Source organism: Stegostoma tigrinum, chromosome 23, assembly GCF_030684315.1.
Source record: "Stegostoma tigrinum isolate sSteTig4 chromosome 23, sSteTig4.hap1, whole genome shotgun sequence".
Taxonomy (NCBI): domain Eukaryota; kingdom Metazoa; phylum Chordata; class Chondrichthyes; order Orectolobiformes; family Stegostomatidae; genus Stegostoma; species Stegostoma tigrinum.
Genome location: NC_081376.1, coordinates 2,523,577 through 2,548,163, shown reverse-complemented (window position 1 = coordinate 2,548,163; position 24,587 = coordinate 2,523,577). Strand labels below are relative to the sequence as shown.

General features: G+C 45.1%; 1 protein-coding gene across 4 annotated transcripts; it reads right to left on the bottom strand.

Moving 5' to 3' along the window:
- Positions 1 to 699: 699 nt before the first annotated feature.
- Positions 700 to 23,213, bottom strand: lfng (LFNG O-fucosylpeptide 3-beta-N-acetylglucosaminyltransferase). 4 transcript variants are annotated; one of them, XM_048552124.2, is made up of 8 exons: positions 22,549 to 23,213; positions 8,481 to 8,529; positions 7,375 to 7,480; positions 5,189 to 5,342; positions 4,733 to 4,818; positions 4,153 to 4,318; positions 3,969 to 4,066; positions 700 to 2,754 (listed from the first exon to the last, which is right to left on the bottom strand). In XM_048552124.2, exons 1-8 carry the CDS (start codon positions 22,972 to 22,974, stop codon positions 2,688 to 2,690), a joined length of 1,152 nt encoding a protein of 383 aa, XP_048408081.1. In that variant the 5' UTR covers positions 22,975 to 23,213; the 3' UTR covers positions 700 to 2,687. The 4 variants fall into 4 exon arrangements, with proteins under 4 accessions (XP_048408081.1, XP_048408083.1, XP_048408082.1 ...); XM_048552126.2 differs by having other exon boundaries at positions 3,969 to 4,054; XM_048552125.2 differs by having other exon boundaries at positions 7,375 to 7,477.
- Between the last annotated feature and the right edge of the window lie 1,374 nt (positions 23,214 to 24,587).

Genomic DNA, 24,587 nt, shown 5'->3' with positions numbered 1-24,587 from the left:
CCTCCCCTGTAGCTGTTAGCAGCTTTATTGCTGCTAATTTTAGTGAAATGGTTTGGCAAACTAAAGTAGTGTCAAGATGGGAAAATGAAATATCTACATAAAGTAGATAATCAGTTTATGAATATTCAGCTCATGAAATGCAAATAATGGGGGTAGTATGGTGGCTCAGTGGTTAACAGCTGCCTCACAGCACCAGGGACCCAGGTTTGATTCCACCCTCAGGTGACTGGGTGGAGTTTGCACACCTTCCCTGCATCTGCATGTGTTTCCTCCAGGTGTTCCAGTTTCCTCCCACAGTCCAAAGACATTCAGACTCTGTGGACTGGCCATGCTAAATTGCCCATAGTGTTCAGGAGTGTGTAGATTAGTTGGGTTATAAAGGAATGGGCCTGCGTGGGATGCTTCATGGGTCAGTGTGGTCGTGTTTGGCCAAAGGGCCTGTTTCCACACTGTAGGGATTCTATGAAAGGTGTTAAACCTTGAATAATATATCATTGTCATATTCAGCAGTTTTGCCAGGGCACATATTATGAACACTGCTTTCCAGCATGGTCTCTATTGTCTGAACACGCCAGATACTCAATGCATTTGATTGCACTTTTATATATTGCAAGCCTCAATACAACTTTCAGTGGAGCTTAGAAAGCACAGAGTCCAGAGATCCTCCCCGAGGTGATCAAGAAATGTGACAAAGTTGCATTCCCAAGCAATAAAATCCTTTATTAGAAAGGAAAGAATGGGTATCCATCAGCTTTCACTGTAACCATTCAGGGTTCACCCCTGAGTGTCAGCAATTGTATTTACAGGGTTTTACAGTCACTCATTTCCAGATACTGGAGTATAAATAAGAAGCAATTAATTCTAACAGTTCAAACATCATGTTTTACAGATCAGAAAGATCTGAATATTAAGCAATCATTTCAAATATACAGTCATACAAAAGAACAGAAATTCTGTCCAGATAGGTATATACACAACACAAATAACCCAGTATGGGTCACCATCACAGAGCATAACATGATTGACACCTGCTGTTTTAAGTGCTACACAATCAATGGGATAATTTGTACCTTTTATTCCCTCCCCTACACAAATCAGGAAGGATTTGCACATATCTAGGAACTGTTAAGAGGCAAGTTAAAGGTTTAGAAAGATGATGTGATTTTAACTTATGGATGATATAAAAAGTAAGTGGGTTTTTGCAGCTTAACAGTATGACATTAGCCACTTTAGAACTGGACCTTACAGGTCAGGAACCCATCAAACCTGAGCTCTGATTTCCCTGGCACAAGGTCCACTCAACTGATGCATGCTACAAGTGATCTCCATGTCCCAGAGTACCATGTGGAATGCTAGTCAAGCATTGCATTGTCTAATTCCCAAGCTTGTTACCAATTACAAATCAAAGGCATAGGACACAAGTAAGAGATTAATAGAGCACCTCTGATGCCTCCTCCAGGTTAGATATTTTGTTAAATTAGCATGGTTTAGACAATGTCAGTGGCTTTGCATAATCTTGCCTTCAAGTGATTGGAGTGGGAAGGTTAAGAGCAGCAAAATCAGACTGATTTTCAAACTTAAGAAAATTTAAACTTTATTCCTAAAAGGAAAAATGCACTCAAACTAAATAGAGACTTGAAAAACAAAACCTCCTTTGGGATTTGGTAAATAAGTGGCCTTCTGACATTTTATTAACAAAATCCTCTAGTATGTAGTAGTTTTGCAACCACTTTCAATGAAGTGCTATTTCAGAATTATTAATTTGAAATACCAAACATTACAAATTAATAGATTCAATTAAATCCTATTTCTCAGGAAGAGTTCCATTAACTATTCGTGCAGCAGATTTACAAATTCATCCCAGAAGTGTATCACAAGCAGCCATCTCCTTTCCAGATCTTTAGAAACCATTGGATTTCAAAAAGGAGAAAAAGTGCTTCACGTACAGACAAGCCTCAGCAATAATCAGAGGTCATGCCTAAGATCCTCCAGTAGCCAGCCTTAAACACCAGCTTTACCTCTGATATCCTCAACAGCATTGTGAATGCAGATATAAAAGGGGAGAAATCCTTCAGGAGATCTGTGATCTTTAATCCTGACTGGCATCTCAGGTGGTGTTGAGGCAAGATTATTTTCTAAATCTAACAAGAAGTTGGAAATGACTTTACATTCTTCAGACATGTTCAGTCCCATTTTTCAACATCAATTGTAATCAAACCTTTGAAGCTTCATCACATTGCACAGTATCTGTATTTATGGTTCAACAGACAGCTTTCCTTAGTGAGTTTACTGACATGTGCCTAATGCATGTCACAAGGGAAAGCAATGGATATTTGAAGCTAGCTAAAGGAGGAGACATTTACATTCCTAAAGATTCGCCGAAACATCAGCAACACTTTCAATTTCACACTTGGGGAAAAATTAATTACATGACACACAATCACACATCTTTTGTGATGTCTGTTTGCCTTCTGTTGCTTCCTGTTCTGCTTGGACCCAAAACATGGCTTTGTTCCATACATGACTGCAAACAGGAGATACTAAAGACTATTGGTACATCCAGGCCGCACAGCAGCCCTTTCACCCAGTAATGTGCATTAACGCAGCTACACGAGAGCTTCACAGCCAGACAGAGTGGTCCCCGTATCCCCTTCAGATACCAGGGCTACATGGGACGAGGTTAGAGGTTAATAAGTAACATTGCGAGGACACCATGGGGTATCAGGATACAGGAGGCAATGAATTGAGCGAAACCTGGACGGAATGAGAGCAAAAGTAGTTAAGTGAATAGTATAAGATAAATGATGTTTTGGCATTGAAAAAAGTTAAAATGTTTTGCAGCTTCCACAACATATTTTATTCATTCACTACTATTTAATGAAAAGACTAGGTAGAGAGCACTGAGCTTTGTATGGTGCAGAAGTTTCCTTCTGTTCCTTTATCACCTTAGATTGTTCAATAAATCTGTCACAGCCTTTTAAAGAATTAATTTGCCAGCAATTCAATCTCAAAAAGGTATCGAGATCAACTATCATTCTTAGCACAGCACAAGTATTTGGACTCCCCCCGTGATTTGTTTTGGCTAATGCAATAATAGACGAACTAGACCTCTGCTGAAGAGTTGCAAGTGACTAATTGTAGCTTGGAATAATTGTTAAACTAAGCACACATGGCCATTTTAACAAATTCTACCTACATTCTCAATGTTCAACTGTACTAATAGCAGTAAATCTATCCCCTATGCCAACCCTTCCAGCTGGTGTCTAAGGAATATTGCTCTAATGTGCTTCCCTCCAAGTTCTCATCCTTTATTTTAATGACTAGAAAGGTGTGGGCACTGCAAAGCAATACCTGTAAAGGTGAGCTGTGATATTGGGAGCTGCAGATGCTGGAGAATCCTAGATAACAAAGTGTGGAGCTGGATGAACACAGCAGGCCAAGCAGCATCTCAGGAGCACAAAAGCTGATGTTTCGGGCCTAGACCCTGATGCAGGGTCTAGGCCCGAAACATCAGCTTTTGTGCTCCTGAGATGCTGCTTGGCCTGCTGTGTTCATCCAGCTCCACACTTTGTTATCTTGTAAGGTGTGCTTCTTGAAGATTTCCAACCCATACCATCCTATATTACTGGTGCCAACATAGTTCTTTACTTTAGAAAAAGTCAATGGTTTGACATTGGGAGACACCTTGATTCAGTATATAAAAAGGAGGAGGAGATCTCTTTCTACAGCATGAAGTTAAAAGGTAGCTAAGGATAATCAATACTTGTCTCTTCAGTAGCTCTGCAATGAGTTAGTTACAAAGCAGGGGTTAATTATAAAAACGTTTTCCTGAATAGGTTTCTGCATAGAGCATACTTTACATTTCTTCAAAGCAGAAACAAGTTGCTAAAAGGCAACAGGAATGAATGACAGAAGCACTAATACATTAAGCAGATCACAGCGACAACGCAATGGGATCTCACACTTACCGAGAAGGATCCTGCTCAATGGAAAAGTCCCCTTTCAGATTAATGGCATTCCTTTTATTCTCAAATGTGCCATAGCTCAATGTAACCTGAAATACAAACTAGTCCAGTTAGAGACTTTGTTTGCTTCTCCAAAGGGAACGGGCATGGTTGATTGAAATACTGGAGACCTGATTCTGACATTTACCTGGTTTGGAATGTCAGCTCTCATTACTTGTTGCAGGTTCTCCAAATGAGAGTGGAACAGGTTACTCCGAATCAGTTTCACTCCCAGAATGGCCTCAATAATATACCCTATGGTGCAGTCATCAGGAAGACGGATTTTCTCTGCAGTGTTAATGAAGTGACCTCCACTGAGGAATTGGAAACAACAATGGAGTTAGGGTTAGACATATTGCAATCTGTTCAACACAGCAAATTCCAGCTTTGGGGTCAGGATAGAGGGTCATAGCAAAAAAGTTCAAATTCATATTGCATCTTAAAAATCCTATTTGAATTAGATTAGTTATGTAAATTCTTAGAGCCAAGAATCTGTCTAAATGTTTAATTTAGTTACAGCTGAAATTTTATTGAACTTTCAAAACAAACAAGCTCCACTACAGTAAGCACTGAATGGATTACTCACTTGTTTGGTCCAGATTTAATTAAAAGGTGAACTATTTATTATTATAAACCCCATTTCAGAAGAAAGTGATCCCAGTCAAAAAAACTATGGATATTACTGCAAATTGTGAAATCTTGTTTATTTAGTTACTGTCAGCTCATACCTTGCCCACGGACTCATCTTGAGTGCCAGCCCTCGGCTGATACAGAATCCAGCTCCACCAGTGGCAAACCAGAAATGCACTGGACGCTGCAAGAATAGAATTGAACAACATTGAACTAAATGCCATCCTTCTCCAATGCCCACACTGCCCCAGTGCTAACACAGTAGCATCAGCATTGAGAAGGAGCAAGAGACCCAAGCTGCCCCATATTCAAAGGGGGGTGGGAATGATCCAGGATGCCAACTCCTTCACAAGGCTTATCCCATGTGTCAGAGTTGATTTTGCTGTTAGCATTCACACCTCAGAATTAAAAACAGTTGCAACTCCATTTACCTGAGCACAAAAAACTCAGCTGGCATTCTTGTGCAATGCTGAATGAGTACAGCTTTGTCAGAGGTGTACCATTTGTATGAGATCCCATTAGCCCTCACCTGGCAGGAAGAGATTAAAACCTACCACTTTATTATCACTAATCCTCTCCGTAGCCTCAATGGGACGATCCAGGCTTGGTTTCCCAATGTAAATATCCTGTGTGTGGGGGTATTGTGCAAGGAGCTTCACCAGGGTTTGGGTGTTCACATAGTTATCATCATCAACATGGCAGAACCATCTGCAAGACAACAGGGTGGCATCAGTTAACAGCACACAAGACAAAAGACAACAAACATTGATCTGGTCTCTCTCATTTATCACATCCCCACCTCTCTTCCCACTTAGAAGATTCTCCCACCCATCTCATCTTTTGAACAGTCCCCTGATACGCCCCCTTTAAGTCTTATTCTCCCCCATCACTTCATTTACAAGCTCTTACCCACTCTCCGGCTCACGCCCACTACCATTTTCATTCCCATTGCTCACTACCCTTGGCAGTACACAGATACGGCTGCGCACAACATCAGCAATGCTATATCCCATCTGGTTTTGCCAGAAAGTTGTATTCATAAAAGAATTGCTCATAGATTGACTGCTGAGTTAAGCCTCCCAAGCAGATAGTGTCAATGCTCAATGGCAATTCAGTACTGGCACAGTTCTAGGTATGAAACCTCAAACCCAGAGGTTGCACAGTAACAAGACATTAGATCAGTGAGCTTTCCTACTGTGGCAGGAGTCAAACTGAGAACGTGATCCCCTCACAGTTGAATATCCTGACAACATATTCAGTCCAAGGTATTTTGCGAGACGACTAGGTATATAGATAAACAGTATGTATGGAAATGTGGTTTGGTATGTTGGAGGTGGAATGGAACAAGGGGCAAGGAAAACAGCGGGACAGAAGTGGGATGGGACTGGGGACTGGGACCAGTCTCAACACTGAATGCAAATGTGTACATAAAGTCCAAAAGACAAAGGCTGCTGCCTTTGGGCAGCCCATGTTAGTAACAAATTTCCAAAATCTGTCATTTCCAGAATTTTCATGATGGCTCAAGCTGGGCTGGACAGGGGTCAGATCATCCAGTCCATCCTACATCACAAATCTGTAAGGAATGTAACTAGATTCTGATTGTATCTGTCATTTCTCTAGCATTTTCATTATCCTTTCCCAGGAAGTCACTGACTTTCACTACCTTATGGGTGACTTCAACCCATGTACTGGCTTATTTTCATCTACCCATAAGGTAGAAGAAATGTCAGATATAGAGGGCAGTGGGCCCCCAAATTCCAAGCTTGTTTGCACTTGACAATCGCACATACACTGGAGTCAGTATTCAGTGAGAAATGAGTCCTAGCGGACGTTAGATTCAGGGATTTTTGAGTGGGTGGGGGGAGCAGGTATGTTGAAGTCTCTTGCATTCCAATAGCTCCTCTGCTTTTAGAGCAGTCAATGAGCTACATTTGGTTTAGGTCATAAAGTCAGGATCCCAGGCCCCAAGATGACCTTCCATATCAAGCAGATGTTCATCTGCACATCTGCCAATGTGGTATATTGTATCCATTGTACCCGGTGCGGCTTTCTCTACATTGGGGAAACCAAGCGGAGGCTTGGGGACTGCTTTGCAGAACACCTCCACTCAGTTCACAACAAACAACTGCACCTCCCAGTCACAAACCATTTTAACTCCCCCCCCTCCTATTCCTCAGACGACATGTCCATCATGGGCCTCCTGCAGTGCCACAATGATGCCACCCAAAGGTTGCAAGAACAGCAACTCATATTCCACGTGGGAACCCTGCAGTCCAATGGTATCAATGTGGACTTCAACAGCTTCAAAATCTCCCCTTCCCCCACCATCCCAAAACCAGCCCAGCCTTTCTCCGCTTCCCTAACCTGTTCTTCTTCACCCATCCCTTCCTCCCACCTCAAGCCACACCTCCATTTCCTACCTACCACCTCATCCCGCCTCCTTGACCTGTCCATCTTCCCTGGGTGGACCTATCCACTCTCTACCTCCTCACCGATACTCTCCTCTTTACCTATCTTTTCTCTCCATCTTCGGTCCACCTCCCCCCCCTCTCCCTATTTATTCCAGAACCCTCTCCCCATCCCCCTCTCTAATGAAGGGTCTAGACCCAAAACGTCAGCTTTTGTGCTCCTGAGATGCTGCTTGGCCTGCTGTGTTCATCCAGCTCCACACTTTGTTATGATGTACTGTGCCATTCAGTCCCTTTCTCCCACAAAGGCTTACACTTCTCTCATTACTTACTTCTTCCCTGATTCGATAAACTTGTCATATTCGACTGCCATCTTGCAGGAAAGTGCTTGTCGGCTGTGAGCAGCTGAGCAGTTTGTATTCACCAGGTGGCCTGCTGCTGGACGGGGGGGGGAGAAACACATTAACAACAATATCCTCAACAGAACCAAGGCAGGAGCTGCAGAGCAACAAGGGTACCCCACAAGTGCAACAGGATCAGTCAGAGGCAAATTCAGGAATCCTGCGGTCAAACAATTGAGCCAAAAACAATGAGGATTTGGCTTCCTACAATGCTTAGGAAAATGATGAGATATTTTGGAACTGTCCAACCACAAAGAAAAAAGTGGAGTGAAAACTCCAGAGGCCCGAAAAAATGTCACCAGTGTGTGCAAATCCAACCCCATGGTTTATAAGGATTAGAGCTGCAGCATTTGCTAACAGCTGCTGTCACACTGCAAGGGGACTGCACCTCTTCCCAACCAATCCCTTAAACATTTCCCTGCTCTCAGGACAGCCACAATCCCTACAGCGACCAGCTCTTTATTTTCCGTCCTCTCTTCTTCCACCTTTCAATGAATTTGATTCAAGGGCATCTCATGCAACAGGTGGCAGGTGGTGGGAAAGTTTTCACCCCAGAGGGACTGAGGTATGAAATACTGACAACTATCAATCACAGTCACACTTGGAACCTCTAAAAGCAGGGGGAGTCTCAAGGCTTCGCCCCACCCCCGAGTCAGTTAACAGGTCACAGCTGGAGGTAAATCCTCCTTTTGTCACTGTGGCCAAAAAGGAGGACGGGACAACTTTTTCAGACTAGTCTGTTAACTCACTCCTGGATCTAACCAGTTTCACCAATTTAACAAGTCTCTATCAAGACTGGCTCATTTACAGGCGTCATGTAACCCATTCTCACCCCGCAGCTTTGTAGTAAATTAAAGATTACTACGTAAAAGCAGCTTTTTGCTAAGTGATCTGTTAACAATGCATTTTATAATGTCATGCTTGAGCCCATAAAGCTCGGAGTTGATGAGTTTCATTCGGCTACTCCTAGACGTGGAACAGGTGTTGCAGCAAAGACCGCGTGTGACCCCCCACCCACAATTATTCCCATGGCTTACCTGTCTTCCTCTTCAATTCCTCGTCTTCCCCGTCAGTGAAAATATACGTCTGGCGGGAGAAAAAGGAACAATGAATTTCAAATCCACTCAGCTTGTCTGGTTATTTCTAAGAGACTTCATGCTTCTATAACCATGTAGCTGGAGAGGTGAAGAAATTGAAAACGGAGTACTTGGCTGTATCTAGGCCTCAATTACTTTGCTGCATTTTGTTAAGCAAATTCTCCAAACCCAAAACGGAGGCCGTTACTGAATCGACGCCAGTTGCAGGGAGAACGGAGATTACTGCCGAGTCAGGGCTCCCTTTTTCTGCGAATACTTGCGCAAAAGGATTTCAAATTGTGTTATCTGGCACATCCCTCCCAACCAAAAAAATGGCAAGTCTCTGTACAAATCCACCTGTTGATTTGGTCCATCCTCCTGTCAGCTTTTATTTACTGCATCGCCCGCTGGGATCAACTCTGCATTAGTGCAGAGTTTATTCCAAACTGGTGCTTAAACAGGCTCCAAATGTGAAGGGGGTGTGGAGCGGGGGAAGGTGACTCTGCTGGAAATGGGGCCTGAGGGGAGGATTGAGGGAGAGCTGGTGGAAGCAGTGAGAAGAAAGCCAGCCCACATAAAAGGGCCGTTGTATTGCTCTGTGCTTTCCGGGGCTTTCTCCATAGCAACCTGCTCGGAGCGCTACAGCATCCCAGGCCCGGAGCTAACTGCAAACAAAGAGCAGGGGGTGACCCCTGGGCTCCCTTAACATAAAGGCCATTGTAGCGAAGCCTGTCATCCAGCAGCACAGCTATGCTCCCAGAAATGGCCTTAAAGCCAACGTGTTAACCATCCAGTGACGCAATCAAATCACTCAGGATTTTTAAATATAACTGAAAAGGAAAGACATTCTAGGATAAAGCGCGTCTCATTTGTGCTTTCATTCTCCCTTCAGCCACTGAATGTTTGAAGAGCTGCACTCCGTCTGGGTGCGGCTCTACCTGGCGCAGAAATCTCTCCGGTGCAGATTATCCCCACCCCAAGCCACTTGTCTGTGTGTTTTACCAGGCGTGTTTGTACAGCCCAGCTCCAGGCAGGCCTGGAGTCACTCGGGGCCCGGCGCAGTTACTTTCATGTGGCTTTGGCCTGGGGCCAGGCCCTGGCGGTGCCTTCTTGCCCACGAGTCACACACCTTCCAGTTTGAACAAGGCTTGGCGGGGCGGGGGGGGTGCTAGCTTCAGGCGGCTGGGAAGGTGGTGCTGCTCACAAGTCAGGCTGCTGCCATGTTTGTAGTCGGGGTGGAGCCTGTAACAGGGCCGTGAGGCGGGAGTGGGATAAGGAGACTACGAGAAAAGGCAGCTGAGGATTGAGTGTCCCCCGGGGGCAGGGAAGACAAATACCTCAGGAGGGGCGGAGATTGCAAGACCATCTGTCGAGTTCAAGAAGCAGAACAGTGGGGCAACTGGAAGAGGGAAAGAGTGACGGGGGAGGCAAGCTAATAGTATAAATCTGCCCTACTACTCGTGCATTCAAGGCATGCAGAGCTTCAGTAAACTCCCCTCACAATGGCAAGGATTCCGTGCTTGAATGAAGTCGCCAGCGAGGAAGCTAAAAACATGTTTTAACCGATTAGCATACAGCTGAGCAATTTACACAAAAAGATGAAGGGGAGGGGTGGGGACAGGAGGGCGGCAGCTGAGGGGTTGGGGGGAGGCAGGGGATGGTGGTGGTATAGGAAGGCAGCACTTAAGTTAAAGTCCTGGCCACCTGCTCGTTCCATTACCAGCTTTTCACCAAACAATACACATTGCCGCTGTGTTATGATCCGAACACAATCTGTGCGCTTTATTTAACGAGGAGAACCTGACGGAATTTGGGATAAATCATTGAAAAGATTTAGCTGTTTATGAAGTAACCCTTCCGCCACTGCAGTGCGCTCTTTAGTTTGATGGGGATCCTTATAAGTTACTAAAAAAACTTTCCAAACGCAAATATCGCAGATTGATTGAAGGGAAAACGTGTCAGACCAGATATAAAATCTCTCAATAATTCACTCTTACCTGGGAATGCTTAACTCATTTATCATGTACAACATAGTTGGATGTCACATTAGTTTGTTATTAAACAATGGGGTAGATAAAACCAGCGGCAGCCACTTTTTAAACAAAGCTACATCGTACCCCAGTGCTGATGATACATCATGGCTGCTTGGGAAAACGTTATCGCCAAATTACTCCTGTAAATTTGCCCTACTCCCCTAGGATTTGTGAACTTGAACAAATATCAGAAGTCTATGATAACGCCCCGCAAAACAATGTGGAGTGGAGAATGGTGTCATCCAATTGGCCTTGAATTAGGAAAGGTGGCTGTGCAGTCAGTGACCTCCCAATTACTTCCCCGAGACTGCTGCCTGAGGTTTATTTTGGGGACAGCAAATGCCAGGCAATGACCACAACAAGAGATAATCTAACTGCTGCCCCTTGGCATTCAATGACGTTATAAATGGTGAATCCCTCACTATCAACATCCTTGGGTTACCATGGACCAGAAACTCAACTGGACTCACCACACAAACTCAGTGCCTACTGTGTTGCTAGCAACAGTGCAACGAGCAAATCACCTGACTCCCAAAGGCCTGCCCACCATCTACAAGGCACAAGTCAGGAAACTGATGAAGTACCCTGTTTGTCTGGGTAATGCCAGCTTCACCAACACTGAAGCCTAACACACTATCCAGGACAAAGCAGTCCACTTGATTGGCACCACATTTAAAAACCTCTGCTCCCTCCACTACTGACCATGCATTAGAGCAGTTTAGAAATTCAAAGATCCTTAGCAGGCACCTTGCAAACTCATGACCACTTCCAACCAGAAAGACAAGGGCAGCAAATACATGGGAACACCGCTCCCTGCAAGTTCGAGCCACTCACCATCTTGACTGGAAATATATTACCATTATTTCAATGTCACTGGGTCAAAGTTTCAGAACTCCCTCAATAATGGCACTATGGGTCACCTCACTGCACATGAACTAAAGCCGTAAGGCAGCTCACCACTGCCTTCTCAAGGTTAACTAGGTACAGGCAATAAACACTGGCCCAGTCAGCAATGTATTCACTCTTGCAACATGCACAAAGAGGTAATGTAATGTAATAAAACTGACGGGTCTTGCAGCAGTGGTAGTGGCCGCTGGGCGAGATGGCCAGTGGAATAGCCATCCGAGCCACATGAAGAATGTCAATGTTAGTTTGTTGTTAGTCCTGTGAAACCTCTGAATTGTCTACATTGCTTAAAAAGGATCAATATTCCTTTTCTATATTTCTGAAAAGTTAATAGCAATCAAATATGGATCTGGAAAAATCCATAAACTGAGCTCTACTGGCATGCTCCGATTGTCACCAAACATATCCTGGCACAACTCAGAGCTGAGATAACAAAGTGTGAAGCTGGATGAACACAGCAGGCCAAGCAGCATCTCAGGAGCAGATGTTGCTTGGCCTGCTGTGTTCATCCAACTTCACATTGTTATCTTGGATTCTCCAACATCTGCAGTTCCCACTATCTCTGATCACAACTCAGCTGCACGGTTTAGGTTTAGTTAACATTTCAAACAGAAAATGTGGGCTGCTGTTAACAGTAGTAGAGGAATCATCAGGACAAGAGGACAGACCCGTCTGCATTTTCCAGCAAAAACATTTGTTGGCAGGAAATCCATTACACAAAGAAAAAGCAGCAAAACATTGACAGCATAGAGCATCAAGCTTTTATTCCAAAAAGAAACAGTGCTGAAGGCTGTTTCATGAGATTCTATCCATATGTTGAGGAGTGATGGTTGTGTGAATGGCTGTCACCTCCTGCTCACAATGCAGCATGGAGGGAATCCAGCTGCCAACTTCTCAAATGCAGGAAAAGCTGTGTGGCCCTCGAGTCTGCACTGCGGAAGGCAGCAGCCGGCCAGACTGTCCCTAGCTGCTACAAGGACATTGGGCAGGAAGGGAAGGGCAGGGCCAGGGAGGGGGTGTGGGGGGGAGTGCTCTGTCAGCCCTAATGGAGCCTGCTTCTGAATTCTGCAGTTATCACTTCCCCCATTGCTGCCCTTCTTGCTGGCTTCACACAAGCATTTTCCACATGGGTAGCAAGCCAGGAAACTGGCTTCAAACAGCAGTATTGACAGGAGAACTCATTTCATATAATTGATGTATCATAAACATTCAGTTGTTCTGGACTCAAAACATTAGCATTGTTTGTTTCCACAGATGGTGCCAGATGTGCTGAGTCACTCAGCACTTGTTTTTATTTCAGATTTCCAGCAACCGCAGTATTTTACCTTCATTGCAATTTTTTAAACTTTAAAATATGCCATTTTACCTTCTGCTTCTTTTCTTGCCCTTCCAATTTTACTTAATTTGATGCCATGGCTCTCCAGCCTGGCTGGCCCTACTGGAGCACCCATGCCAGCAGACTGGTTATTACTCAAGTTAGTCAACAATAATTAGCTCAATGGAGTGCACAATGCCTGTTAAACACCATCTGCTGTGCATGCATGTTCTTGTTCTCATCCCTGCCCTTAAGCATTAATATTACTCTTGGCACATCTGTATCTTTGGAATTGGGAGTCTTCTGCAGAACTGAAACCCATTTCCCCAGGTGTTACAATTTTGTTAGCAAATATAGCAATATCAACACAAAGATTGAACTATTTCTCATTCAGTTGAACCTGCACTTCTGGTTAACTTCTACACTCATTAGCCTTTGTTTCCAGTCAGTGGCATGAGAATTACCCTCAGCTTAATTTGTGGTTCATTTGCTTCATTACTCCTTCCACAAGGAGAATACTACCACACTTCCACAAACCCAGCTCCTGAAGAATAGGGCTTTCATCTTACCTGAATCTATTCACAAGATACTTTGTGTTGAAGCAAACAGTCATTGTTTTCTAGCACTATTGTCACCCTATAGCTTATTCTTCTCTTCCAACTGGGAATTACACATTGAATGTCGAGAGAAAACAATGCAACCAAGACAGGAAGGCACAGTGGAGGAACTAGCAACAATGAACTCAGCCAGGTCTGAGAAAAAGGCAGGAAGTAATTTTCTGTGGATAAGCTCAAAAACAGAAGGCAACACAGGAAGCTTGGCAAACATGAAATAAAAAGGTCCATTTGAAACATGAACACATCACTGCCCAGGAAGAAGACATCAATACTTGAAGCAGTTTTTAAAATCTGGGTTTGGGTTGGATTGGGATCGGATTCTAAAAATTTGGGTTATTTTCAGAGCACCCCCCCCCCCCCACCTTAATTCTGACTGGAAGATTGAACAGAATTGATGGTGGTGATACAGGCCATAATAAAACAGAGATAGCAGGAATCACAGATGCTGGAGAATCTGAGATAACAAGGTGTAAAACTGAATGAACACAGCAGGCCAAGCAGCATCAGCCGCTCTGATCCTGCATTCATCTAGCTCTATATCTTGTTATCCCATGATAAAATGTACATGACCTGCTTGACTTCACAAGTTCAAAGAACCAAAGAGTCCCTACAGTGTGGAAGTGGGGCCATTCACCCATCAAGTCCACACTGAATATCCAAAAAAAGCATCCCACCAGGACCACACCCTACCTTATCCTTGTAATCCTGCATTTTCCACAGATAACTGCCTAGCCTGCACATCCCTGGACACAAAATCAGTTCTAGATCTGATCTCAAAATCCTCAAAGGTCAATTCCCATTAGCACAGCCAATCCATCTAATCTGCAAATCTTTGTACTGTGGGGGGGGGGGGGGGGGGGGGGGAAACTGGAACATCCAGAGGAAACCCACGCAGAATATGCAACCTCCACAGACAGTCACCTGAGGATGGAAATGAACCTGTGCACCCAGTGATTTGAGGCAATGGTAATTATTGAACTACCATGCTACTCCAATCTACAAAACAAGACAAACATGACAATGTTATGAACCAAAAATCTAGCTTTGGTTACATGGACTGCAAACTGCCAGCTTTGCTCGCTACAGCCTGCAGAGTGGCTGCAGCAGGATGAAATTTGGGAGGTTTCTCACCAGGAGCTTTCCAATGGCAAAGCAAGCAACCACAAAATCCACTAGAAAACCCAATTAAAACTTGTTTGGGAGGTGGGTGGAGAAACAACACAGCTAGTGATGATCCAGTCCAATCTTAAAAATCCAGAGAGCACAATGTTTGGAAAGGATCTTCATAAACAATGTATGAATAGAACAAAATCAGTTCTAGATCTGATCTCAAAATCCTCAAAGGTCAATTCCCATTTCATTTTTTTTAAAGAATCACTGGCCTTTAGGGTTGGATTGTACTTTAACAGATTTCCTCAAGAATTTGGAGGAGTCTTTCTCCCTAATTAAAAAGCTTTTACACGCAGCTCTTGCTGCTTTTGTTAGTGCTGGAGCTGACTTGCTGACACTCCAGTGTGCCTCAGGGCTGGAGGAGAGTGTGCCTAGTGAAAGCCGAGTCGATCCCAGCCTCGTTGCTGCACACGCCAAGCCTGGAGCTGAATGCCTCAGCTCTCCTCCCAGTCTCTGACAGGTGAATTGATAGCTGCACAGGGGAGGCTCCAGATGCTGCCACACTTGCTCAAACAGCCATCAGCTCACTTTGCCACACGCTTTGCACATTCCAGCCACCACAAGGTAAACAATCAGTAGGAAGTGCCCTTTTCTTTTTGAAAAGAAAAATGGCTTGCTCAGGCAAAAGAACAGCTGGGGTTAAACCAGTTGGAACGGAGCTGAAACCGGCCTTATCTGGCCCGAGATACATCTTGGATCCACCGGATCAGTGTTTATACTGTACATAGTAAACAGAACAGAGCTCCAATGGCTGAAAAGACATTGAGAAATGTGCCAGGAAAGGAATGCAAATATCAACAAGGAGTGTTGAGCTGCAATTTTAAATTTAAACAAACTTGCATTTAGTATGAGATTGGACTTATACAAAATAACATGGCCAGTCTTTCACAGTTTCTTTTCAATTAACTTTGCAAATGCTGAGAAACTGCTAATGTTGACTTTCTCCAGCATTCTGTGTTTATCCCAGGAGTATTGCACTGCTCTATTTCCCCACTACCTTTGTCCCACAATTAACAGTGCCCAAGCCCCTAAACCTGGAGCTTTGGAACACTCCTTAAATCCCTACCTAGCTAGCCTCTGCAGTACTTTCTGTCTACAAAATGTAACTCTCAATATCTCTTAGCTGTTGGAGGTCAAGACCCACCTATCCTGGAGCTGTGCCATTGCACATACAAATTGGCTGATTATAAATGTGTTCCACATCATGTTTTTGCCTCTTCAGTGCAGTGAAGTACCTGGGGCCATTTTCATTACACTAAAGGTGCTATGCAAATAAAGTGCAGGAATCCTTTTTCAAACCTGCTAGTTGAGAACAAAGGTGCTCCCTGTTCCTTATTATCATGGTGTGACCCCTGCTGCATCTTGTACATTAAACCCATCTGCAATGCTTCATAGTGTTGTTAACAGTTGGGCTGAATCATTAGTGAAATACATTACACAGAACTGGGAGCAGAGAGTAGTTGGTTAGAACTGTGATCTGCTGAACATGTAAATGTTCAACAGTTTGTACTGGTATGGCTTCCAGCTCCCTTCTATCAAGGACACCCAGAACCCAATTGTTACTTACACCCAATCCTCCATGCCACAGGAAAAGAGCCTTTTGGGGGCTCACACACCAAGAATGGGGACTTGGCATAAAAACTGCAGTGTTCCCAGCTCCCAGAAATCCTAGTAACACATAGCTGCTCTAGTTCAGGAGCGATGACAGTAAAAACAAAAACAAAACGAGTTTTTTAAATGCCTGCTGGCAAATTCCTCTAGTGAGGATTTGCCACTCATGGGGGCCACTTGGACTTTCAATTCTCTGCCAGCTCCACTCCCTTCACCCTCCCACCATCTGTTTCACTCCAGCCATGTAAACCTTTGTCTGTTAGTTTAACAGAAATTATCCACTGGAGTTAATACACAATGCAGCCACAACCAGCCCCTTCTGCTGTTAAAATTCACCATTGAATCTGCTGGTTGAAGGAGAAGAGGGGGGTGGGGGCGGCGGCGGTCTCAGCAAAAGACCATAATCCCATCCCTCCCAAGGGATGTGCAGACACGACCACCTCTTTGGGAGGGAGAAAGGGGATGCGTAAAAATAAGGGGGGGTGGGGGAGGAATTTATTTTGTTTGATGGATAGGGTGAAGGAACACTTGACACAAGAGCAAGGCGTTCCCCTCCAAAACAATCCGCCCGACTCCACCGCCCGCCATGCCAATCTAAAAACAATCGCATCAAATCCTTCAATTACTAGTCAGCGCCCATGTTAATGCTGGGGTTTGTAAACAGCGCACCGTCCACTCATCGAGTAGCAATATTAAACAAGTGTCTTATCTATAAAAAAAATGAGAGAAATAAGGGTCTAGGCCCGAAACGTCAGCTTTGGTGCTCCTGAGATGCTGCTGGGCCTGCTGTGTTCATCCAGCCTCACATTTTATTATCTTGGAGAGAAATTCAACGTTGTTTTTAGACAAAACGTTGGCAAAAAACTTAAATCGTTTTTCTTCTGAATCCAACACCAATTGATTTTTAAAAAGGTTACATCCGAGAGAAACAGTGCAACAGCGACTCGGCTGCAGGAGCGTTCAGATGATACACGTGGGACGGACACAGGTGGCAGCTACAAGACTTTCAGGACTGCCCCTGGAGGCAAAGGCTGCACCCGATCTTCAGAGCTCTACGATTTCACTGTATTTACATTTCAGTTAGAACTCAGCACACTGCCAGCAATGCTGAAACTGAGCGCACAACGGTGCACCAAGAACAACAACAACTTTTAACTTCATTTAGATGTCCGACAAGGGCGACCAATCAGAAAAGCAGAGTTAGGCGCGGGAGATGTTCCTTCAGCCTGTGCAAGTCGCTTCCGCGTTTTAATTAGACCCGCTGATCTGCACGTCAATTCTATTTACCCATTCTTTGCCCTACACCCCTTCACATTTTTTGAATGTAGAGGTTTATCAACTGACTTGGCTTCAGCTGCTTTCTGGGAGTGCGATCCAGGTATTCATAGGGGATTTACACGAACTATTCCCTGACTGATGTATAGCTATAGTTTTATGGTTATGCTTTTGTGGTGGACTCTCCCGCTAGAGAGAGACTCTCCTTTCTTTCTCCCAACATATCTACCCCATCAAATCCTTCAATTAGTCATTTACTGAACAACCTCGTTAGCTAACCCTTTAATCTTTGACTCTCATTCCTGAGTATAAATGCAAACTACAGTCACAATTTAAGCCCCGTTACCATTCTGTTCTGCGTTCCCACCAACACATCCTTCCCACACACTGCTAAGAATTGAACTGTATTCCAGAGCTTTACATAATAGTAACATTGCTAGTCATTGATGTGCCAATCCTCAGAAAATAATTACTTTTTATTCCTGCCCCATAGCTCATGGCGACTTCTGTAAATGGGCCCAAAATCTCTGCTTCAAGGGTGCCCAGCTTCTAAAGACTTGCAAAATAATGCATCATTTGAGTCTAGAGTGAATAACCTCTCACTTTCCCTGCTTGAACTCAGCATCTAACAGTTGAAATGAACCCCTGAATTACTGGATATTCTAGTTCAGCCTAAGGCACATAGAAATCAGTGGTAGGCTGCAAGTGTCAAGAATGGGACCTGAAGGTGAGTTTAACTATTACTTCATTGGAAACTAACACTTAAAGAAATATGATAAAATGTGAGGCTGGATGAACACAGCAGGCCAAGCAGCATCTCAGGAGCACAAAAGCTGACGTTTCGGGCCTAGACCCTTCATCAGAGAGGGGGATGGGGGGAGGGAACTGGAATAAATAGGGAGAGAGGGGGAGGCGGACCGAAGATGGAGAGCAAAGAAGATAGGTGGAGAGGGTGTAGGTGGGGAGGTAGGGAGGGGATAGGTCAGTCCAGGGAAGACGGACAGGTCAAGGAGGTGGGATGAGGTTAGTAGGTAGCTGGGGGTGCGGCTGGGGGTGGGAGGAAGGGATGGGTGAAAGGAAGAACCGGTTAGGGAGGCAGAGACAGGTTGGACTGGTTTTGGGATGCAGTGGGTGGGGGGAGAAGAGCTGGGCTGGTTGTGTGGTGCAGTGGGGGGAGGGGATGAACTGGGCTGGTTTAGGGATGCAGTGGGGGAAGGGGAGATTTTGAAACTGGTGAAGTCCACATGGACTTCACCAGTTTCAAAATCTCCCCTTCCCCCACTGCATCCCTAAACCAGCCCAGTTCATCCCCTCCCCCCACTGCACCACACAACCAGCCCAGCTCTTCTCCCCCCACCCACTGCATCCCAAAACCAGTCCAACCTGTCTCTGCCTCCCTAACCGGTTCTTCCTCTCACCCATCCCTTCCTCCCACCCCCAGCCGCACCCCCAGCTACCTACTAACCTCATCCCACCTCCTTGACCTGTCCGTCTTCCCTGGACTGACCTATCCCCTCCCTACCTACACCCTCTCCACCTATCTTCTTTGCTCTCCATCTTCGGTCCGCCTCCTCCTCTCTCCCTATTTATTCCAGTTCCCTCCCCCCATCCCCCTCTCTGATGAAGGGTCTAGGCCCGAAACGTCAGCTTTTGTGCTCCTGAGATGCTGCTTGGCCTGCTGTGTTCATCCAGCCTCACATTTTATTATCTTGGAATCTCCAGCATCTGCAGTTCCCATTATCTCTTAAAGAAATATGCATTTTTTTCCTTGGTTGGCAATATGCAAATTGAATGAAGTGTTCAAGATTATTCCACATCTGGTCAACTGTCAGAATTTGGCAGCAGGACAAAGTCTCAACTTGAAATGTCAGCTACCACTCTGGCTCTGCAGTACATATCCTTATGTTCACAAGCAGTTAGCAGTGACAGAATATTTCTTAAACTAATGAAGCATTTATAGGCCACTACACTTTTGATTTACACTGTACAGGGCTCATGTACATCACAAGATTGCAATTAGACTCACTAATACCCACAGAAGAGTTAACTTCTAACATTGTAACATCTATAAGATGTGTCTAAAGTACATCAAATTTAGATTCTCCATGCCAGTGAAGTGGCTATACAAGTGACTATCATGGGTTTCTCCTGCAGTTATTATTAACAAATGAAATCTACTACTGTAGACATTAAAACACAACCAATGCTGATCTGGCCTTGAGGGAGTGGGAACCATTTACTGTCATTCTCTGAGTTAGACTGAGCTGAGAACTCCTTCCCATCTCCAGGCAACCTGACCTCCACTTCTTTCCTTTCCAAATCCACGGCTTCATTTCCTACGTTCCCATGGAAAGCCCAGCACAAGAGGCCAAAGCTCCATTCTCTAGATTCAGAAAAGGGCTTTGTTAGTTTTCAAGGAGACAGCGTGAGAGCTGAACCACAAATCACTCAAGCTCAGGATACAAACTGAACCACTCACAGCAAAGAAGCATCACACAGAGGCCACACTAACAAAAATCTCAGTTAAAAAGGATTTTTTTTTAAAAAGTGATTATCACATCAAACCACTGAGCCTCAACTTCCTTAAGTGAAGCTTTTGTTAATTTGGGAGCAGTGTTTAGACATCCACAAACATTGAAGTACGTGACTATCTTTCAGATTTTATGGGATCAACTTCTCCAACTGGATTAATGCATTTGGTTCCAAGTATCTCATTGCTATAGCCGTAAAGAAAAAAAACTGGGCCTGACGACCAGTTAAGAATTGACTCAAACACAGTCATTTAACTTAAGGGTTTGTTGATGGATTAGTCCAAACAAAAGTTAATCTGATTAACATATAGCAACATACGTGAAGCAGCTCCTCTCACTTGTACTGGTCTTCAGCGATATTAACAGAAAATGATCTATTCCATTATGCTGATATGCGTGCCTGAGATGCAATACATGTACAAAACTAAACCTCTAACACTATTGATACTTTAAATATATTTGTGTTCCAATCCAGAAACTCCTATAAATTAAATTTATCATCTAGAAAACGCTGAAAATCTATTGAGCTCCAGTAATCGCCAATGTACTTGTGGCTAAGTTACAAATTGTCACCCTTGAACCTCAGTAAACATCTTCCTGCCATCAGAATTTTTTTTGGAACCCTTTCACCTCAGGAAATTTATTTTAAAAGTTCTAGCCCAAGTAATTTTTGAAAGTATCAGGGCTTGAAGAGAACAATTGTCCCACAGCATCTTCCCACGGTACAGAAGCGGTTCAAATTCTGCCGCCTTTTCTTCCTGCAACTATCAGTCTCAGTGAGATAGTCAGATCCCCAGAATCTGATTTACAACTGCCAAGCGCGGTCAAGTCAAGAATTGAGCACCATTACTAATCACATTACATGGACAATCCTCCCAATTCCCAGGAGGCTGGGAGGGGGAGTGTACCTGAAGGTGTGCATGGGTCAGTTTGGGGGTGGGGGGGGGGGGTGACATGGGGAGGCAGTGGATGAAGTTTAGAACATTTTCTATTTTCCCTTCGCTGTGTAATTTTCCGATATTAGACCTATCTCAAAAACAGTTATTTGGAAAATACAATTTAATCAGTAAATTAATCATCTAATCACAATTTAACGTTGGAAATATTGAATGACGTGAACTGTTTATCACAACAGATTCTCTTCACCGTCTCACTCAAATAATCCAACCCTGAAAGGTTTGTAGTTCCCAGCACTTAAATAGTCTCATTCTTCTCCTGTCGTTTTCCTATTGTAGTGTGTGTTACTGGTCCCTGGGAACTTAAACCCACGCCCTCTGCTCCCAGCCTAATTCTGCATTCAGCTCAGGCTAGTTGTTTAAAGCCTTTGGTTTCTGTTAAGCCCTCTAATTAATCAGGTTAAGGCTGACAGAGCGTGGACCCTCAGTTCAGGACTCCAGGGGTCCTACAAAGACAAGTCCTTCTTCCCTCTCCCCTCACATTAGCAAAAACAAAAAAAAACAGGGCCTTCCCTCCTCCCTCTGTACCCACGTGACAACATTATGGGTATGATGTCTTAGAAATTAATCAAAGTTAAAAAATACATTCAGTAAAATACGCAAAGACATTGCCGGTTTAGTCCTGGGTACATTTTAAATGATCTCAAACTCCAACGTAATTCTGTCAACGCTACTTTCAAACAAATATGCAAAAAGTACATGCTCAATATAATACCCGGGATGGCAATATTGGTTCACGTTATTAGTTTACCGATTCTTAAAACGCAACTGAGAAAGGTTAAGTGCACTGTTACAACACTAAAGGCACTTCTTTCAGAATGGCTTAGTTTTTAGCCTGCAATTAGCTAGGGGCTGCAAAACCTGAACTAGGGCAGATTCTGTGACAAAGTTAAAAATCTCCATGACAGAGCGTGCTTGTGGAGACAACAACACGCCCACAATGCCAGATTAAGCAGCCTGTTCACCCTCGCCTGGCACTTTGTTCTAAAATAGACATTTACCGAAGAATAGGGCAACGGTTGAACTTCAGACTGAACGAGTCAGAGGTAAGGGTGTGGGAAAGGCGGGAGAATGAGGCAGAAGACTAGAGCAGAGAACGAACACTTCAACTGCAACAGCCGAGGGTAACATAACCTTGAGGTAAGGCTGCGATGGACTCGCTGAGTGAACACCCGGCAAATTCAAACCGGGGAACCTTGCTGGCAGAAAGTGTCTCAATTAGTCAGACGCCCTTTTGGGAAGGAGGGGGGCGCGGAGGTGGAGAGAGAGAGAGAGAGAGAGAGAGAGAGAGAGAAAGTGTCTCGTGTGGCTGAGACCATCCCTATCACGGAGAACCGCAGCTGACACTTCCAAACTCAGCTGGCTTTGAAGTAAACAAAAAAATAATAACTGAAGACAAAGCAGCAGCAGGATTGAACAGGCAGGGTACCGCTTAGTCCGTTGGATTGTACACAAACTGAACCCAGCCCTGTCTCAGCCGGTGCCCATCTCCTACCCTCACCCTGCAGCCCTTGCCCACCTTAGACTTACCTTATACCCTGTGTCCCCTGGTCAATGCTCACTAGCAGGGTATTTTGCGGGTGTGTACCAGTTGCTTCTGATGGCCCTGACTCACCTGTTCCCGGCTCCGGGAGATCCAGGTCTCCAGCAGCAGCTCCAGCCGTGCCCGGTGGAATTTCTTCGTAGTTTTCACGGCGATGAACAGGTCTCCCGCACTGACATCGTCCCGGAACGGTTGCGGAGTGGCAGCCGGCTCTAGTGGCGAGGCCAGCCTCCTCCCGGAGCCCCTGGCCCGGCTCAGCTCACTGAAATACCCCCTAAAGCTGTGAGCCGGCGGCTCCGGAGCTGCGGCTGTAACCTCCTCGGCGTCCTCTTCCTCCGGCCAGGGGCTCTCCCAGCTCTGCAGAGAGCGGCTCCGGAGCTCCAGTCTCCGCTGGCCGGCTTGGCCCTGTCCCTGGTCCGGCAGGAGCAGTAACAATAGGCAGGTGAAAACTGCAGCTAACAGCCAGAGAAACACCTTCCTGGAGCAGAGTCTCGGCATGTTCCTGAGAGCACTCTGTGTGATGTGTATATGTGTCTTCTCTGCGTGCGTGTATCTCTCTCTCTCTCTCTCTCTGGGTACGTGTCTGCGTGGTATGTTTGTTTGTGTGTCTGTCTATTTCTCCCAGACTCTGTTGGGTGTGCGCCTATTTCTAATTTTCCCCTCTACACACACTCTCCGCCTTCCCCTTCTCTCGGTCTCGACAACCACTGACCGCTTGAGGTGGCTCCCCTGCCTCTTTATATAAGCTGCCGCTGGCGTCGTGTTCTACAGGACCCGCCCCTCGGTAACTGACAGCGCTGCGATGCCCCTCTCAGGCCAGGGGGTGTAGAGGGGTATAGAGTGTGAGGTCGGAGCCTGGAGGTGGGGCAGGGTTTATAATGACATTGCCAGCGTTCAACACGAGAATGTGCAGTGTGTGAGTGAGTCTGCAGTGTGAGACTGGTGACACGGAAATTATTCAGCATTTGCAGTGAGGATGTGGGATTTTTGCTTTGTTCACTTATGGGAATCGCTGGTTGGGCTGGAATTTATGACCATCCCTAGTTGCCTTCGAGAGGTTGGTGATGAGTTGCTTTTTTGAACCACTGCAGTCGACTTGCTGTGGGTTGGCCCACAATACCGTTAGGGAGGGTATTCCAGGATTATGACCCAACGACCCTAAAGGGATGGTGATGACAGACCGTGGAGCTGGAGGAACACGGCAGGCCAGGCAGCATCAGAGGGGCAGGAAAGTTGATGCCTCAGGTCGGAAACGCTCAGCTACCGATACTCAGTAGCAGCAGTGTGTACTACATACAAGGTGCATTGCAGAAATTCAAAGATCCTCAGACAGCACCTTCCAAACCCACGACCACTTCCATCTGAAGCATTTCTGAAGAAGGGTCCCAACCCGACCGGTAACATCAACTTCCCTGCTCCTCTGATGCTGCCTGGCCTGCTGTGTTCCTCCATCTCCACACTGTGTTATCTCTGACTCCAGCATCTGCAGTTCTTACTATCTCTGAGTAAAGAAATGGTGATGTGTTTTAAAGACAGAATAGTGAGTGGTTTGGAATAGAGGGTGGTGTTCCCATGTATCTGCTGTCTTTGTCCTTTCAGATGGGTTTGGAGGTGCTGTCTGAGGAGCTATGGTGAAGTTCTGCAGTGTATCTTGTCGATAGGACACATTGGTATTACTGATTACCGGTAGTTGAGGGAGTGGATGCTTGTGAATATTGTGCCAATCAAGTGGCTGCTTTGTCCTGGATGGTGTCAAGCTTCTTGAGTGTTGTTGGGGCTGCACTCATCCAGGCAAGTGGAGAATATTCCATCACACTCCTGGCTTGGTCCTTGTAGATGGCGGACAGGCTATGGGGAGTCAGGGATCTGAGTTACCCACAGCAGGATTCCTCACCTCTGGCCTGTTCTTGCACCAAATGTATTGAATAGAGACTCCAAGTCAATTTCACGCCAATAGTAGCCCCCAAGATGTTGATAGTGGCGGCCTCGATGACAGTAATAATGTTGAATGTTACTTGCCACTTGCCAACCCAAGCCTTGATATTGTTGAAATCTTGTTGCATTTGAACATGGACTGCTTCTGTATCTGAGGAGTCATGAATGGTGCTGAA